The 20,082-nt window shown below is 44.2% G+C and overlaps 1 protein-coding gene across 3 annotated transcripts in view; it reads left to right on the top strand.

Moving 5' to 3' along the window:
• Positions 1 to 20,082, top strand: part of Map2k5 (mitogen-activated protein kinase kinase 5) — a 231,009-nt gene that overhangs the window by 82,471 nt on the left and 128,456 nt on the right. For all 3 annotated transcript variants that reach the window (XM_057767296.1, XM_057767295.1, XM_057767297.1), the window contains 3 exons: positions 6,864 to 6,932; positions 7,024 to 7,105; positions 14,488 to 14,549. In XM_057767296.1, the coding sequence (XP_057623279.1) occupies positions 6,864 to 6,932; positions 7,024 to 7,105; positions 14,488 to 14,549 (213 nt within the window). The remainder of the gene's footprint in view (positions 1 to 6,863; positions 6,933 to 7,023; positions 7,106 to 14,487; positions 14,550 to 20,082) is intronic.

The following is a 20,082-nucleotide window of genomic DNA, read 5'->3' as shown; positions in this document are numbered from 1 at the left end:
CTATTTCTCCTGCCCAGTGTGTGTTTTATTTTTAATTTCAAATACTCTTTTTTTTAATCCCTAGAAGTGTAAGTATGCCCTTTTGCTTTGAGAACATTTTCCATGTTGTTCTTTGATGTGCCCAACCTTTTTTTAAAAACCTTCTAGATTATATGGAATAATTATGACAACTGTGCTAGATAGCTTTATGTCAACTTGACACAAGCTTAATATAGATGGAGATGGTGCTTTCGTTTCCCAGCCTCCCAGACCCAAGTAATCACACAGAAACTATATTAATTACAACACTGTTAGGCCTAATAGCTCAGGCTTATTATTAACTAGCTCTTACAACTTAAATTAACTGATAATTCTTGTCTATGATTAGCCATGTGGCTTGGTATCTTTTCTCAGTACAGCATTCTCATCTTGCTTCCTCTGCATCTGGGTGGCTACTGCAGACTGAGCCTTTCCCCTTCCCAGAATTCTCCTAGTCTGGTTTCCCTGCCTGTACTTCCTGCCTGGCTATTGACCAATCAGCGTTTTATTAAACCAATATGAGTGACAAATCTTTACAGGGTACAGGAGCATTTTCCCATATCACCTTAAGTTACCTGAGAGGAGAGAACCTCAATTTAAAAAATACCCAGCTTCTGAACAATTCTCTCAGGAAATAGAAGTTTCAACTTATTGATGACCTATGCTGATAAATATTTTGCATATGTTATCTTCATTTATGACCTTTGCTGCTATTACTCCTTCTCATTTGGCAGATGTAGAACCTGAGACACAGAGCAGTTAAACAACTTGCCCAAGGTCCTGTACCTAGAGAGCACCGAGGCCAGGATGCCAACCCTTGTCTTTGCTGATCTCCACCCCTAGGTGCAGTTCCCCAGTGCAGTTCCCCAGCACCGTTCCTCTCTCTAACCTAGTAGTAGGCTCCGTGTCATTTCTCCACTGGTTTCTTTTCTCACTGCTGGGACAAATGCCTGGCAGAAGCAGTTTGGGGAAGGGAGGGTTGATTTTGCCACACAGTTGGAGGGGGTAGCCATCATGGCAGCAGGAGTGTGCAAGGTAGCTGGCTACTCTGCATCTGTGTCAGAAAGAGACAAAAAACAGTGCTCTTTTCCTTTTCTTTCTTCTGTTTGGTCCAGGACCCCAGCCCACAGGGTGATGCTGCTCATATTCAGGATGGGTCTCCCAATTCAACTCCTCCACAGACACGCCCAAAGCTTGTCTCCTAGGAGATTCTGGACCTGTTAGATCAATCAATATAGAATAATCGATATCAACCACCATACAGCCCAGACCACTGAAAACACTCTTGGATGGGAGGTGGAACCCTCCACAATGCATCTTTTATAGCTTGTTCTTACGTTTTCTGATCTCTGTGCCTTTTGTTTTATATGAACTTGTGCCCTCATCTGAACCTAGGATGTTTTTTCTCATTTCAACAAGTTAATTCCTGTGCGCCTCTCTAATTAGAATGCCTTCATCCGTGTCTTCAACTATTAGAACCCTTAACAACCTTCAAGGGCCTGCTCTTTGATTCTGTCACATGTTTGCATCTGTCAGCCACTTTCCGGAATTCTCGGCATGTAATTCCTAAAGGCGGCCACATGCCACCTTGCACACGGCTGCTGGTGTCATGGCCATTTTCTCTAATGTATTGAAATCTTTTAAACATGGAGAACAGAACTGAGTGTTTTGTTGCCTTCCTACAGGGCCTGGCACTACATGTAGCGAGTGTAGAAACACATAAGTTACTGATTGAATACAGTTTTGTTGTTTAATTTAGTCATTTATGTTTTTGTTTTTTCAGCATTTGTTTATCTTTTGAAGTAACTTACTGAAAACAGGTTTAGCAACATACAGAATACCCGCTAGTGTTCTTTGTATGGACCATTGCTCTCCCCCAGAATATTTCTTAGCTCCTTTTGTTATATTAAAGGGTGAAATGGAAGGTTAAGAGTTAGAGGCACATTTGATCTTTTCTTGATCCACTCCTGACTTTTGTGTGACTTGAAGCGTGTCACTTGAACCTCCCAGTGCCCCCAGTTGCCTGGTGTCACAGAGGAACTGTACAGAACAGCAAATCATGGCTCTTGTCTGGGTGGAGTCGCTTGCAGGGCTCTGCTGCCTGCGTGGAGCCATAGGGGTTTCGTTTCTCAGCTCGTGGTCAGTTGGCCACACTTTGGATGTCTGTGGGACCAGTTAGAGGAGAGCCTGGCTAGTAGCATTTCCAGTTTGTATGCATTCGTCATTAAGTCCTGCTCTTTAAAGACAAGCAGCACATGGCAGAATTTCCTTCCCTGGGCTTGAGATGTGACAAGAGAACTTTCCAGGTATTTTTTTTGTTAAGCGAATTTTAGGAAAAATAGGAAGTTTTATTTAGATTTTTTTTCTGCTTCATAGAGCATTTTTAGAAAATGATGTTAAATACACGTCAGAAATAACTGATTATTACCTGCAAACTTGCTGAAACGCCTTCGACCAGCTTTTGTTTGTTTGGTATTGGTAGCAAGACCATTGCAAATAAGTAGAGCAGAAAACAAATACAAATACTGTTAGCCATCCAGCAAGCAGAACCTTTTCTGCCACTAATGCCTCCTATAAAGTCTTTCCAGTAGTAATGCTTGGGGAATTTACTGGATTCCCCAGGATTATTTGTTTTCTGATTGGGAAAAGAATCCATCTAACGGGATTTCTTAGCCTTGTATGCAGCATGCGTTGATTATCATTCCTGGAGTGCTTTGGGTTTCTGCAGCCTTTAAAACAGCATTTAAATGGACCATTTGATTAATCATTTGTATCCTGGCTGTAATCCTCCCAAATTTCCTTTCTGAGTTGTACATACTGTAAAAGACAATTATGTCGCCACAGATTAAATAAGTGAATTAAAACAGAATAGCGGCTTAATTTGACCTGTGATTTTGTTCTCCCTGCCTTTAGTGGAGCGCATGCCACTCCAGCAAATAAATGAAGTCATCCATGACAGCTCGTGATGAATTGCCGTATTTATACTGTATATTTTAATAGTCTCACACTAATTTAAATTGAGCACAGAGTAAATTATAATTCAGTCAGTTGACTGCTTGTATTTAACTTGACAGCGCATCCTCGTGTGTCCTGGAGGTGTTAGCAGAGGGAGAGCAGTGGGAAGGCAGGAAGGTACCTCCACGCAGGCTGAAGCCTTTCTCTAGGAGCTGCTTCCAGTTCCTCCTTTTCAGTCAGAAGCACTTGGCTCAGCTTGAGGAGTGAAGACTTGGACGGTCGACACTGACCTCAGAGTTCAAAGGGAAAATCCAGTCACTGCTTTCCTCACTGCCTTCAGAGGAAGGACTGGCCTGTTCATTTTTAGCAGTTTTGAAGCTCACTGGCAAGGATGCCAGGGGAGGGAGTTAATCTTTCAGCAAGTACCAGGCTCCTGGAAAACAGAGCCTCAATGTGCTCTGTGGTGGCATGAAGATGACTTCCCTTCTCAAATTTGCAAAATGACCTGATTCGCTTTTTGGGGTCATGGAAGAGAGCTCCAAACCGATTAGAGCAGTGGACCAGCTCCACGAATGCAGTAGTCCCCACCCCAGTCTTGGTCAGTGCGGCACTTTGGTTTGTTTGATGTCCGCGTCTTTGGTTTTTGGTTTAGTTGCAGACATCACATGATCCAGTCCCCTCGTGTCTAATAACAGCACATCTGGAGGACTGTCCTTGAGGAACACTTTAATTAAGGCCCCTTCTCAGTGACCGGGTGATACTGTGAGCCCTGGTGCTGGGCGCTGAGGGATAAAGAACGCTCAGACCCCCCCTTGCCCTTGAAGCAAGAAAGCTTTTAGACGTCTGGGGCATTGAAGCCGAGTGCGGTAAAGATGAGGAAGGGTCAAGCCAGAGATGAGTTCTGAGGAAGGACTTTGAGGTGGGTGTGTGGAGGTCGTGAGGCATTCAAGCTAGCTCTGAAAGGTCAAACTAGCTTTTGTGATCAGTGACTGGAGTGGAGAGAGGAAGCGCTGGTGAGGCGGTGTGGGTGGCAGGAAGGCGGCTGTGTAGGAAGAGTGAGGGAAGGGGTCGCTTGAGGCATAACCTCCTGGTGCTCTGGACTTACGTCTTCCAGGTGATGGGAACTCACGCAAGGCTCCCAGTCGAGGGAGAGAAAAGGACTCCGTAGATTGGAATTAATTTCACAGTGTTGGCTAGTGGTCTGCGTTGGTAGAAAAGGCAGAGCCCACCCCCACCCCACCCCGCACACCTTTCTTTCTTACTTAAATGGGTGTCAGCACTAAGAATATACACAATGTGCATATTAACCGGAGATGGTGGTTGAGCTGGGGTGTGGCTCTGGTGGAGTGCTCGACCAGCATCTGTGAAAACGGCTGAGCCCTAGCCTCAGTGCACACACCTGCTGAGGAGTGAGGAGTCTGAGTTAAACTAGAGCATCTCCTAGGCAAGTTTAGGTCCACACACATGGATATTTGTGTCATAAAATCCACATTAGTGGCAGATACTTAAGGAAAACCACAACACTTCGGGGGGCCCTGGCAAATCGTGGGAGTCAGATGACCTGTGACCCTGTCCAGCTCTCAACTGTCAGCATTTGTAAAGAAGCATCACCCACATGGGAGGAAGGAAGGTGGCAGGACTTTTAAACTCCCATTTTTTTTTATTTCTAAAAATCCCATTTTAAAACGTTATTTTATTTACCACCCCTCTGCTTGTCTTTGAGTCTGTGGCTCACAGGGCTCTTCTCTTTTAATGATCTTCTTCTGAAAATAGCCAGTGTGGCTAAAATAGGGCACATAAATTGAGTGTTATAACTTAACTGACTTTTAAAGCCATTAATGCTGACCTCTGAGACCTGGTTTCTTCCAGGGTACCATCAATCACTTCTGTACCGCCTCCTCCTGTACAAAGGCTTAGGCAGATAGAGAGACAGTGTCTTGGTGCTGAGAATTATAATTGGGAGTGGGGGGTGTTACATAAATAAACTACCACAGTTCTTTAGATTTTGTGTTCCGCGTGCTGTGTAAATAAAGGTGGACATCTGCTGATGCTGCCGTGTGTACTCAGGTTATTCTGTAGATATCACACTGGTGCTGATGCTGCCGTGTGTCTGTACTCAGGTTATTCTGCAGACATCACACAGGTGCTGATGCTGCCATGTGTCTGTACTCAGGTTATTCTGTAGACATCACACTGGTGCTGATGCTGCCGTGTGTCTGTACTCAGGTTATTCTATAGACATCACACTGGTGCTGATGCTGCTGTCTGTCTGTACTCAGGTTATTCTGTAGACATCACACTGGTACTGATGTTGCTGTCTGTCTGTACTCAGGTTATTCTGCAGACATCACACTGGTGCTGATGCTGTCGTGTGTCTGTACTCAGGTTATTCTGTAGACATCACACTGTTGCTGATGCTGCTATGTGTACTCAGGTTATTCTATAGACATCACACTGGTGCTGATGCTGCCATGTGTCTGTATTCAGGTTATTCTGTAGACATCACACTGTTGCTGATGCTGCCGTGTGTCTGTACTCAGGTTATTCTGCAGACATCACACTGGTGCTGATGCTGCTGTCTGTCTGTACTCAGGTTATTCTGTAGACATCACACTGTTGCTGATGCTGCTGTGTGTACTCAGGTTATTCTATAGACATCACACTGGTGCTGATGCTGCCATGTGTCTGTACTCAGGTTATTCTGTAGACATCACACTGTTGCTGATGCTGCTGTGTGTACTCAGGTTATTCTGTAGACATCACACTGGTGCTGATGCTGCCGTGTGTCTGTACTCAGGTTATTCTGCAGACATCACACTGGTGCTGATGCTGCCATGTGTCTGTACTCAGGTTATTCTGCAGACATCACACTGGTGCTGATGCTGCCGTGTGTCTGTACTCAGGTTATTCTGCAGACATAACACTGGTGCTGATGCTGCTGTCTGTCTGTACTCAGGTTATTCTGTAGACATCACACTGTTGCTGATGCTGCTGTGTGTACTCAGGTTATTCTATAGACATCACACTGGTGCTGATGCTGCCATGTGTCTGTACTCAGGTTATTCTGTAGACATCACACTGTTGCTGATGCTGCTGTGTGTACTCAGGTTATTCTGTAGACATCACACTGGTGCTGATGCTGCCGTGTGTCTGTACTCAGGTTATTCTGCAGACATCACACTGGTGCTGATGCTGCCATGTGTCTGTACTCAGGTTATTCTGCAGACATCACACTGGTGCTGATGCTGCCGTGTGTCTGTACTCAGGTTATTCTGCAGACATAACACTGGTGCTGATGCTGCTGTCTGTCTGTACTCAGGTTATTCTGCAGACATCACACTGGTGCTGATGCTGCCGTGTGTCTGTACTCAGGTTATTCTATAGACATCACACTGGTGCTGATGCTGCTGTCTGTCTGTACTCAGGTTATTCTGTAGACATCACACTGTTGCTGATGCTGCTATGTGTACTCAGGTTATTCTATAGACATCACACTGGTGCTGATGCTGCCATGTGTCTGTATTCAGGTTATTCTGTAGACATCACACTGTTGCTGATGCTGCTGTGTGTACTCAGGTTATTCTGTAGACATCACACTGTTGCTGATGCTGCTGTGTGTACTCAGGTTATTCTGTAGACATCACACTGGTGCTGATGCTGCCGTGTGTCTGTACTCAGGTTATTCTGCAGACATCACACTGGTGCTGATGCTGCCGTGTGTCTGTACTCAGGTTATTCTGCAGACATCACACTGGTGCTGATGCTGCCGTGTGTCTGTACTCAGGTTATTCTGCAGACATCACACTGGTGCTGATGCTGCCGTGTGTCTGTACTCAGGTTATTCTGTAGACATAACACTGGTGCTGATGCTGCTGTCTGTCTGTACTCAGGTTATTCTGTTAGACATTACACTGGAGCTGCAGAAGCAGATCATGTCTGAGTTGGAAATTCTTTATAAGGTAATATTTTTTCTTGGTCACTTTTATCTATAAACATGTTTATGTGTCAGCTCCAGGTTTTAAACCACTTTTGTCTTGTTTTTTGTTGCAGTGTGACTCATCATATATCATAGGATTTTACGGGGCATTTTTTGTAGAAAACAGGATTTCAATTTGTACAGAATTCATGGATGGTAAGTTCTCCCTTTAAACTATATTCAAAATGGCATTTGGAATCAGTTGCCTTAAACTTGGTTTTGATATAGATGTCAAGTAAATTTTAGAATGATTGAAGTGTGTTAATTATTGTTTTCTTTACACTAGCAAGTCCCTTCCTGTAAAAAGATTCCTGGTGTTAAATATTTGTAGCTGGGCTGTAATTTCAAGACTGCAAGTTGGTTTCCTTTTACTAAAAACAGACGACACGCAGGTCCAGTCGGCACGTGGTCCTCGCCGCTTCTGTGCAGCGTGCCTTTGCCGGGGAACAGATGTTCTGTTCTTTTAATGTTTCAGTCGCCAAAACAGATTTTCTTCTAAAGAAATCTATTAACCCAATGTCCTGTGTCTTTCAGAAAGAGATAGGTTCTTAATTGCTAGAGAAGAAATTGTTTTTCAACACAGCTGTTTAGCCGAGATGCATTTGGCTCTCCTTGGACTTCAGTCCTGCCCTCACCGCTTTCTGTTCACTGCTATCGGTAGCTCTTCCTTGATGTGAACACTGTGAATCCTGTCACTGAAGTGTTGTCATTATTATTGGCTATCCACGTTAAATCTGGACACATTTTCACCTTTTACAAGGTCAATTTTTAAGTTTCTAGCCTCTGTTAAAATGCAGCCTACGTGCCCTTCTACTTCCTTAGGTCCATGTACCATATATAGACAGACCATACATACCCAAATGTACCATATATACAAACAAACACACTGCATACAAACATATATACATACATGCCACTCATACACATACCACACATACCCACAGATACACACTATACATACACACATACAAACTACACATGTAAACATATACACACATGAGCAATTGCTTTCACCTATCTTCTTCTTTAGGTTCACACACCACACACATACACCATGCATGCACAATTACCACACATATACACCACACTAACACACATGCCATATATACCACAAATACACACAAATGATTTACCTTTCTATCTTGTTAGGTATGCATACCATCCACACTGCACATATACACCTCATACACACACGCAAGTACAAACACTGCACATACATGCATTCACAAACATACCACACACATATACCCCCCACACATAACACATATACACACACGGGCACACTTTCCTACTTCTTTAGCCAAACACACAATGCCCCACACATACATACATGCATACCACACATCACATACTAACACACCCACAAATACACACATGCACACAGGTACATACACTCGCTCAAGTACATACACACAAACACACAAGCACTCTTGTGGGTATCCTTGGTATGATACCAAATCATATAACAAAATAGGTAGTGTGGGTGGACACATTGGTTAGAAAGCATTGGTTCATAATTCCAGTACAGGCCACTCTTTGAACTTTCACCATTTGAGGTCTGCATAATGTTTCAGTTACACTAAAATGCATTTTGTTCACCAGGTATTGGTGGTTCACGCCTTTAATCCTAGCACTTGGGAGGCAGAATCAAGTAGATCTCTGAGTTTGAGGCCAGTTTGGTCTACAGAGTGAGTTCCAGGACAGCCAGGGCCACACAGTGAAATCTTGTCTCAAAAAGCAAAACAAAACACTTTTTTATTAAGATAAAATTCATATGCCATAAAATTTATCTTTTTGAAACCTACAACTTATTGCTGTCTAATTTCAAAACATTCTAAAGAGAAATCCCCAGCCAACAGAAGTTGTTCATCTCATCCCTTCCATCTCCCCCTCCCCTGGCAATCGTGGGTCTCCTTCCTTCCCCTGTGGATGTGCCTGTTCTGGATACTGCACATTGTTTGTCACCAGGATCCTGTAGTCTGCAGCCTTTGTGCCTGGCGTCTCTTGTTTAGTATATCATTTCCAAGTTCATCCCTAACAGTGGCAGTAGCAATCCACCATCCCTTTTCACCGCTAAAGAGTATTTCATTGAGTGGCTGTACAGCATTGGTTTTTTCTTTCATTGATAGTCACTTAGGATATTTCCACTTTTTACATCTAAAAAGTATTTATTTTTATCACATGTCTGTGCGTGTGAATGCATGCACACACAAGTATGCTTGTGTGCTTCTGCTTGCTCTTGGAGGTCAAAGGACAGCTTATGGGAGCTAACTCTCCCCTTCTACCTTGAGGGTCCCAGGAATCACATTCAGGTCATCACACTTTGATGGTAACAAAGTTATCAGATCCTGTGGCAACTCCTAAGTTTTGAGGAACTTTTAGCTGTTCTAGTCTGTCAGTGTTCAGATCATTTGCAGTTACTTGTAATTACTAAAAAAATACTGCAACTCAACAATAAAAACACAAGTCACTCGCTTAAAAACAGACAATGGATTTGATTGTATTTCTTAAAGGAAGATGTACAATAGCCAGCAGCCACGTGAAAAGATGTCCACAACAGTGGTTGTTAAGGAAGCCTAAATCAAAATAAGTACATGTTTATGTCTGCGACTGTGCGTACATACAAAACAAAATCAAAACTAAGTACGTGTTTACATCTGCGACTGTGCGTACATACAAAACAAAATCAACCACATGATAATACGTGTTGGCAAAGGCATAGAGAAGGAGGAATCCTCAGGCAACATTCATGTGAATCTGAAATGGTGTAAAATAGACTAGAACAGCTTGGCATTTCCTTACAAGTTAAACAGAGTTATCACGGGACCTAGCAAGTTGACCACTACAGAAGCCCAGGAGAACTGACTAGCATACAAACCCAGTAGCCTGTTGCAGTGTGACAGCAGCTGTGTTGCTCACCAGTGACCAAGAGTAGAAACATCCCCAGCCATCAAGACGGCTCAGCGGGTAGAGATGCTCGCCCTATATTGCGTCTCTCGTATGCTATCTTGTGCTATTGGTCCTGTGTCTTTCAGTTACTGTACACTTAACCTCACAAGTTCCTGTTCTGTTTATATCATTTCTAAGTATTAATAGTCTGTTTTGGGCAGAAAGGGCTAGCATCCTGCCTCCCGTTGGGTTTCTAATAATGGCTGTATAATAGGGTCTTCTGGTCATGTACAACACAAAGCACACAAAATCATCACTCTGTGTATCACCCTCCAGCTTTCATTCCCTCCTGTGCAGTCCAGTTTCTTGACATCTTCCTCTCTGGTTTATTTTTATCTCATGATGTGATTTATATGCAATATTTACTAAATATTTTCTTTCAGATACCATTGTAAACCTGTGGACTCCACGGTGACCAAGACTGAGCCCTTGTCCTCACAGGACATGTATTCTAGAGTGACCTTGACCTGCAGGGTATATTCTAGGACATAGAGTACATTCTCAGGAAGGAATAAACCGTGAGAGCATAAGGCAGGATGGGTGGGCTAATAGCGCACACAGGTGCCGAGTGGGCATCAGAGACAGAAGTGACAACGAGCAGGAGCCCTACTGAGCTAGTCAAGGCTCACCGCTGGGATGCTCTTACCAGCAGAGAGAGTAGCCCGTGTTCGTGCTCCCAGATAAACACAAGACCACCGTGGTAGCCAGAGTGATGTTGTGAGGACCAGAGGCTGGTCAGGAGGCCTGAATGGTCAGAGCATAGACCAAGCAAGACCTTGTGGACCTCAGAGGCTCTAGCAAGGAGTTTAGGGTGGAGGCTGAATTTATTAGGAAGACATTGGGAAGTTTTTTAGGAGAAGAATGTAACCTATTTTTATACTCAGTCAAAACAAAATCAACTCAGAAATGTCCTGGAAGATCTCAGAGTATAGACATGTTTGAGTTATCACCATGGGAATAAATTGTGCTCCCCTCTCCCAGAAAAGCCTACATTACAAAGAAGGAAAGGGCTTTTATATTTTCAGCCAGGAGAAACTTAAAAGAGACCTTGTATTAATTTTTTAAATTGCTTTTTATTGAGCTATACATTTTTCTCCACTCCCCTCCCTTCCTCCCCTGTCCCCTTCTACCCTGCTTCATGACCCCCACGCTCCCAAATAATATTAATTTTTTCTTTCTTTTTTTTTTTTTTTGCTGTTACGAGCAGTCCTCCTCTGGCTAACCATGTGGGCGGTGGCATGCAGTACAATAGGTGGTTGTGATGGGCGGGAGCGGCCAGGGAAAACAGAGGTGACACTCACAGGGAGCAAGCCCGTGACCTGAATAAGAAGTTAAAAGTTCCAATGCTGGAACCAAAGGGCTTGCCTAACCTGGACCTGTAGCTCAGTGGAGGAGCCCTTGCTTCAGTGTCTGAGATCCCAGGTCCCAGTTCAGTCAAAAAACAGTCTTGAATAACAAATCTCAGGCCACATGAAACTGTCAGTGTGTGTCATCATACCACAATGTGGAGAGGTAAGAATCACCTAAAGATGTGACCCCACTGCCATGCGTTGTTGGGAGAGAGGGGAGTGGGTTTGTTTGGTGATGTTGAGAGGCTTGCTCGGGTCTGCTGTGAGCTCTGCCATCTGCTGACCCTTGAGTGTGGTTGTCATATTGGCATTTATGGGACTCAGTTGCAAGTAAAGTCAAATAAGGTTGGCGGCTTCACCATTAGCACTCCTGGTCCTCACATCTCTGCTGTGCTGAGTCAGAGAGTTGCCTTCTGGAGCAGTGTAGAGAATAGAACCGGCAGTGAGAGCAAGTGAGAACTCACCCAACCCTCTGCCGGTGAGCCTGCGGAAAGGGTGCCCACTACCAGACCCTCTGCCGGAGAGCCTGCAGAAAGGGTGCCCACTGGAATCTTGTGGAATCTCAGGCTGTCTCGACCGAGTGCATCCACAGTGGCATTTCCACCTCCTAGTTTACCTCTGTGAGCGTGGGTAGGGTGGGGCACAGCGATGATGCAGAGCCAGCTACATGAAGACCTGTCCACGTGGGCGGCTGAGCACTACAGGGGTGTTTCTGAGTGCCAGTGAGATTCCTCTTTCCTTACTCTGTTGATAATGGTTGCTGTGTCACCTTTGACTTCCAGTTGAGCTTGGTGAGACCACTGTCTGTGCTCCTTCCAGCCTCTTCTGTAACTCGCATAGAACTAAATCCCCTCCCTGTTGGTGCATGTGAGTGCTGAGCCCATTGGCTTCCCAAGGAGCTGCTCTAGTAAGCTGCTGTTGTCATTTTCCCAGATCCCACACGTGAAGCTTTTCATCTTGAACTTACTCATCCGTGCCCCTACCAATTTACCTGAAAAATCAGTGGGAGCACGGCTGCTTTCACTTTTAGGGCATCTAGAATAAAAATGTTGTTTTAGTAAATAAGGATGTTTCCGCTCATCGCATGAGTGTCTTGTTTGGTTTGTTCGCCTCGCCCCAGTAGCACTGAGAGGCATAACACAAAGTTAGTTATACCCCAGCTAGTCAGACTGTGCTCAGAGCCTGGGAGCGGCGAGCAGAAGTTACCTCAAGGAGTGATCATTTTCCTACACCTGTTTTCATCATACGTAGGAAGCTGTAGCTTTGTGATGCGTGGAGCGTTTTGAACAGAATGGTAGCTTTAGAGAATGTGGCACACTTAATAGCCTATTCGCACAGAACATGTCCTTAACTGCATTTCATTTCAAACCTTATTAGGTGTTTTTTAAGTCATCAGTAGTCACATTATAAATATGAAATTTTAGCCTTGACAGAAAAAAAAAGTTACTTCCCAAATATCCTGGGTACCCTGCTCATAGCCATGAAAGACTGCTTCTCAGTTTGACTCTTAAGGGGATATTATATGTTATTAGCTTAGTTCTCATCATATTGTTAGCTAGTGAAGTACTCCTCCCCTGCAGATTATGTAAGTCATGTTGTTGAGATGACCATTATCGCCGTTCCTGGTCATATTTCCCCACGAGTTGGGCTCTCAAAACAGCTGACTCGGGAATTGCACAGTGACTGGTGAATCCGGGACTGTGGTGATTCCGGGACTGTGGTGATTCCGGGACTGCGGTGATTCCGGGACTGTGGTGACTCCGGGAATGTGGTGACTCTGGGACTGTGGTGACTCTGGGACTGTGGTGATTCTGGGACTGTGGTGACTCCGGGACTGTGGTGACTCCGGGAATGTGGTGACTCTGGGACTGTGGTGATTCTGGGACTGTGGTGAATCCGAGACTGTGGTGATTTCGGGCACAGTGATGATACTGTTGCTGCAGGTGGCTTAAAGTCCTAGTTGCCCTTTTTGGCTAGATCTATAGAATAGAAACGATCATGAAACTGGGTAAGAATTAGACCCAAATCCTCTGCCATTTTCAGTCTAAGGATGACTAGCCAGGCATGGCTGATTGGAGGGCAGAAGCAGGTGAATCTCTGACTGTAAGGTCAGCCTGGTCTACAGAGTGAGTTCCAGATCAGCTAGGGCTGCATAGTGAGACGCTGTCTCAAGTCAAAAGCATACAAACAGAAAATCAACAAGGACTGAACCACAGAGCACTCATCTAGTTGGCCGGTCTCCTGCTTCTGAGGGCTCTGCTGTGTCATTTATTTCTCTGCCGACACTTCTCTCAGAGCACGGGAAGGGCAGCAGGACGAACCTGTCTAGTGCTTTTCAGTTTTTGGAAAATGTCAAAGGTGATTTAGCACAAGTTGAAGTTGACAGATAAAGCAGACAGTATAGCAGTGAGTCACAGTTTAGTAAAAATAAATAGAGAATCAGTGAGACTGTGCTGCGGGTGAGGTCATCTGCAAGCCAAGCCCAATGACCTCAGCTCAGCCCCAGCACCCACACGGGGAGGAGAAAATAAGCTCTCAGAAGTTGACCTCTGACCTCCACAGGTGGGCACACACATCCCATGCATACACACGATAGATAGATAGATAGATAGATAGATAGATAGATAGATAGATAGATGATAGATAGATAGGCGAGCTTAAAATGAAACAAGTTAGAACTTGAAGAGATTAGTTTTGTTTTTACCTCATTGTTTTTCATGGCTGTCAAGGAGCCAGGGGTTGATTAGTTACTGTTCATGCTACCTAATGTCCTGAGTAATGTCTATGAGAAAACAGCATTGTGCTCCGGCTTTGCCAGTCTTTGTGTGTATCCTGAAATGCGTGCCCACCCGTGTTTGTTTGATAAGTGTGGAAATTCTAAGATAAGGGCTCCAGGTTCCATGTGAAAAGCTGGCACGTGAAGCACGTCAGATGTGACCATCGGGTCCCTTTCGGCAGTTTTGTTTACATCTGCATTTTCATTAAGGGCAGGTTCTACCCTCCTCTAGTTTCCTTCCCTTTTAATGACTGTGGATTTTTAAAGGGAAATAGCTGGCCATGTTCTTCTGGAAGAACAATGATGTCATCATAAAAGTAGAACTAAAAACCCACTTTGCTCTCCATATCTGGTGTGTGTCATACGAACGTGGAAACCACATTCTCACGAGGCAAGCACGAAGGAGAGGCCAGTGCACGGCGCCAGTGGTTGGATTGCAGTAACACGGATGTTTGTCTCCACAGGGGGATCCTTGGATGTATATAGGAAAATTCCAGAGCATGTCCTCGGGAGAATTGCAGTGGCAGTAAGTATACTGGCTTCAGTGTAAGAGAATTATGATGTCAGTCCTTCTTGTCAAGTCCACTCCTCTGTCCTCAGATGTGTCCCTTTTCTGTCTGTCCCAGATGACTGTTGGGACCTTCTTACCGCCCATTGTTTCTGTCTTTTCCTCTTTCTGTGATTGCAGAGACCTTGGTGCCCAGGTTTCTAATTTCATCAAAGAGAAAACTGTTACAGGGGGCATTTTTAGTTATAGACATAGAATTTGTAAAGAATTTAAGTGAGTGAAAGCAGTCTGTGAACGAAATATCTTTGTTATTAGATGGTTTTGTGGTCTTCTTATGCTTTTGGGTTTAGTCTTTGTCTTATCTTTTAGAGACTTTAGGATTCTGGGCCCTTTGTGATGAGAAGTTTTCCTGTCTTCTTTACTCACTAATAAATAGACAAATTATATCATATCATCTAAACAAGCATTATTTTGTAAGTTCCAGATTTGAGATTTGGAATAATGTAAGCTAACCATGTCTAAGAAGAGTCACTGGGTGCTGTAATCGTAAACAATTGCTAAAGTAAAGACGCTCTGTTAAATTAAGTGGTTTAATGCAGAACAAAGTGATTATATCATGTACCATTTAATTAAATGGCTTATTTTCACATTCATTATACATCAAACTGACAACTCAGATTCTTTAATCCAACATGGACACTTACTCAGGCGCAGTTCATTGTAATTCACAGCTTTCCTCTTTTCTTTCTAATTATTGGTGTGAACTGCCCAGGGTGACTAGCACTCTCCTTTCTGATGCTGCCTCTGCTGAGCAGCTTCTAATCTGCACGTGAGGCGGATTATTCAGGATGCCATCTCCGTGCTGAAATCAGTGTTTTAGATGAAAATAAAAATGTTTCCTTTCCTCTTCTAATCTCCGAGGGTAACGACGGCTTTGCGGCTTTTGGCAGTTCTTGGCTCTAGAGTATAGCAACTCGTATAATAAAGGGCAGGAAGAGACGAGGGAACGGCTGGAAAGCAGGGGAGTCTGCACGTCCTGTGTTCCCATCGTCTATTGAACTTGGGAAAATAGAAACTCACCTTGTTCTTCCCCGGCCTCATCAATCTTGCCTCTCTCCCGTGTAGAGCACAAACCAGGCCACTGGGCTTTCTGATCCACCCAGCTTGTGAAGTGGAGAGTCAGCAGAAAAGCTGCCAGCTTTAAGTACAGGGCTTGCTTTTAGGTGATTGAAAATTTTGCAAGAAGCATTAACATGAGTACCGGTTCAGGCAGGGCTGGTGGTTTGGAATCAGGAGCAGTCTCTTACAAAACAAGGCTCATTCTTCCACTTCTGCAGTGCTGCAGGGCAGAGTGGTGAGAGCTTTGGCGGTAGGAGTAGAAGAAACACTTTGCTCTTCTGATAGCCTTCATAAACTCTGTTGTCCTACACTTGTATAGTGCCTTCAACATGGGGTGTGTGTGTGTGTGTGTGTGTGTGTGTGTGTGTGTGTGTGTGTGCCGGGAGGCTCTGGATAGACCCTGGACTTGATGATTCTTTTCCACTCTGGCCCAGGGGAGCGTCTGACACCATGAGGGTCTTAGCAGCCCAGGTGCAGCTGTCACCCTGATGGGTTGGCCCTCGTGGCTTGAAAAATGCGCATACACACAGCCTGTTTTGTTTTTTTTAAAATATTTATTTATTTATTATGTGTACAATGTTTGGTCTGTGTGTATGCCTGCAGGCCAGAAGAGGGCACCAGACCTCATTATAGATGGTTGTGAGCCACCATGTGGTTGCTGGGAATTGAACTCAGGACCTTTGGAAGAGCAGGCAATGCTCTTAACCACTGAGCCATCTCTCCAGCCCCCTTAAGAAAATGCCCTACAGGCTTGCCTACACTTGCCTACACTTGGATCTTTTTTTTTTTTTTTTTTTGGTTTTTCGAGACAGGGTTTCTCTGTGGTTTTTGGAGCCTGTCCTGGAACTAGCTCTTGTAGACCAGGCTGGTCTCGAACTCACAGAGATCCGCCTGCCTCTGCCTCCCGAGTGCTGGGATTAAAGGCGTGCGCCACCACCGCCCGGCCCCAACACACAGCCTGTTTTGGTTCCCATTTCCTGATGACTTTTCCTGAGTGTTCCAAAGGTGGCATCAGTTTCTTTCCTTTCAATTCCTCAGCCAGGGCAAGAAGGCACATGCAAATAGTCTCAGCTCTGTCCAGTCCAGCAACAGAATCCGATAGGTCTGTGTGCGTCTTAGAGCGCCAGTCTCTGTGGTCTGCTTATGTACGAGTACGCCGCCTGAGCAGCTCTAAGATGAGGATAGTTGAGAACGCCAATACTAAGCAAAACGGTTAGCACAGTTCAGTAACTCACCCTGGCCAGTGCTATCCTAGATGCAGGGTGGTCTGTCTCCAGACCCATTGTTCCTTCACTCTGTTTTCTGAGAGGCAGGAGGTGGGGAGAGAAAAAGATATTAAAGGGAAAACAAGGTTAAAGCAGAGGAAGACAGAGAAAGAAAGAAAGTGAGCAAGAGAGAATGGTGAGAATAGTGAAGAAGAATGAAAGAAGAGTGGAGAAGCATCCACAAACACACAGTTGCTTCAGAGTTCTTTTTTCAAGTGGCATCTTGCTGTTGATCGCCTGGGCTCAGCTGTTCCCCAAGCTTCAGTTCCCCAGGACTCCAGGCATGTGCCACTGTGCGCAGCCTGAGATCTTCTCATGTCTCCCAACATGGACTTAATTTTCCTGGTTCAAGTAATCCAGCATGCAAGGCAGGTCCAAAGACCTGAAGGTCATCACCAGATGAACCCTGTCAGCATTTGTGAAATGTGACTCAAATTTTCTCATGTAGGATATATGAAGAGAGAATGTTTTTCCCTTGAAGAAATCCATAGGAAGTACCTGATCTTAGCCTCCCAGCTCTGCAGCTTCATCCCTGCTGCCCACTGGATCTAGATTCTTACAAAGAGTGCCTTTGCCTACTACCCCACATTTATTTCCCTCTTATGTCTAAAGCAGCGGCATACCGTGCTGTATTTTGAATGCTAATGTTAATGTTGATTGACGTTGTCCCTGAAAAGACATGCACTTGACATGTCAAGGAGTGAATGATTTGCAGCAGATATAAGTACTGTTAGTGTCAAGGCTTTGTTAGGTGGTTGTGTGCATCCTAGCCTACTGAATGCCAATGATCCTCCAGATTAGTGGACAGATTTTCTCCTCATTTATAAATGAATACTTACACACATTCAAGGGATATAGCACCTTTTTTCACAGTTGGAGCAATAATGGCTCTTTTTTGAATCCCTAACAAAATTACGATTTTATCCAATATCATAAAATTGGTGTTGTATTTCTTTTACTACTTTCAGTCTGAATCTGTTAGATTGTGTCTTGTCTGTGTGTCTTCTCGTCACTCATTTGCTATTGCACTAATGTCAGTGACACACATCCTGTAACAGGGAAGTCTCATAGGACACAGCTGAGCTTCTGAGTCAGGAAGTTGAACCCCACTTACTCATGCCCCACACTAACCATTGGGGCCTCCTCCCGCTACTCAAGGAGAAGCTGTTTTCATTGCTGATGCCTTTTATAAACATTTGAATAATTTGTCTTATTTCCATTGATAAAACTATCATCATTTATGCTTTTATGTTAAATTCATATTCTAATTTTATTATCATAACATTTATATGTATTTATAGGCAGAGACAGTCAGAACTCTGTGAGTTTGAGGCCAGCCTGGTCTACAGAGTGAATTCCAGGACAGGTAGGGTTACATAGAGAAACCCTGTCCCAAAATTTTTTTTAAAAATGCATTCTGTTCTCTTAGAACATATAAACATGGAATGGACTTGCTCACTGTATCAGCCAGCTGATCCCCACCACCACCACTAGTACCTTCTGCTCTGAGAGAGGCGAAACAGTCTGGCCTCTTCCAGCATTAATGGACAGGGAGTTGGCTTCCTAGATCTTTAACATTTGGAAATTTGCTCAGTTGTTTACTGTTGCTGTTAGTCATTTTTATCAACCAAAACCTTTGCACACAGAGCCCTAACCTCCTTTTCTAAAGCCGTGTTTGAGGTACACAAACCGCTTAGTTACTTCTCACCAAGGTAGGTTTTCTTACATTGTCCTGTCTCATCCAGAAATTTCTGTAATAAGTGCTTTTCAATACCTGTAAGTACATTTTGAGTAACAGCAGTATGATCACTGTTTTTCTTTTAAATCCAATTACGAATAGTAAACTTTGAAAATGTAAGTTTCTATTCATGTGCTATGAATAAAACATGCATTTCATATAACAACTACTTTTATATAAATTTGGAAGATTTATTTATTTGTTTAGTGGTACTAAGGTCTGCACTTAGGGCCTCCTGTTTGCTAGCCAAACCCTTTGTCAATGAGCCACATACTCAGCTCAAGATTGAAAGATCCTAATGGCAATTCCTGATTAAATTTCCCACATAGAACGTAGTAATTGCAGCCTGTATAGTTTGGGTCTTTTTCAGAATTTCATTTGGCCCACTCAAACCCTGGCAGTGAAAGAGGCTAAGGGTGGCATTTATGCAGTGGCACCTACCCGTTTCCTGTCTGGCCTGTGCCCCATGCTGTCTGTGAATGCCCTCCACATGTATGCTTTGTCCAGCAAGCGTGCCTGCTGCGGTCACCTCGGTGCCTTCCATCCTTTTCTGCTGCAGTATTACAGACCTTCTTAAAATGATTTCCATTTTTATTTTATTTTAAAATTGCAGAGAAGTTTAGAAAATCATTTCAGGAGTTCCCACAGAGCCTAGGCCAAAGTCGTCAGGTGAAATTTGACACGTCTGGCTGAAATGTATCTTTAGCTTGGGCCACTGCTTTCTTCTCTTTTCTTCACATCAGCTAAGTTTGCCATTCAAGGACTGGGATCCTGATCAGACTTTCCTAGCTGCTGTTGGGAAAGGTGATTTCTGTTTTAGCTGCTTCCTTTCATGAGTCAATTTCTTAAAATATTCTTGCACTAGATGTAGTTCCTTGGTACAGCACCTCCTGAGCACACACAGGCCCTTGGCCTACTCTCCAGCACTACCAAAAAATAAAAGTAAAAATTTTCCTTTATCATAAATAGCATGACTTTTTTTTATTATTTTTATTCTTTTTTAATTAAAATTTCCACCTGCTCCCCGTTTCCCATTTCCCTCCCCTCCTCCCAAATATTGCCCCCTCCCCCCAGCCCCCTCTCCCTATCCCCACTCCTCTTCTCCTCTCCCCACACCATTCCCCCTCCCTCTCGATACTGAAGAGCAGTCCAAATTCTCTGCCCTGCGGGAAGACTAAGGTCTTCTATCTATGTCCAGGAAGGTGAGCGTCTAAACAGGCTAAGCACCCACAAAGCCAGTTCATGTATTAGGATCGAAACCTAGTGCCATTATCCTTGGCTTCTCATCAGCCTTCATTGTCCGCCATGCTCAGAGAGTCCAGTTTCAAGCCATGCTTATTCCGTCCCAGACCAGCTGGCCTTGGTGGGCTCACAATAAATCAGTTCCACTGTCACAGTGGGTGGGTGCATCCCTCGTGGTCCTGGTTTC

The sequence above is a fragment of the Chionomys nivalis genome, chromosome 4, assembly GCF_950005125.1.
Source record: "Chionomys nivalis chromosome 4, mChiNiv1.1, whole genome shotgun sequence".
Classification (NCBI taxonomy): Eukaryota; Metazoa; Chordata; class Mammalia; order Rodentia; family Cricetidae; genus Chionomys; species Chionomys nivalis.
This window is presented reverse-complemented; position numbering and strand designations above follow the sequence as displayed.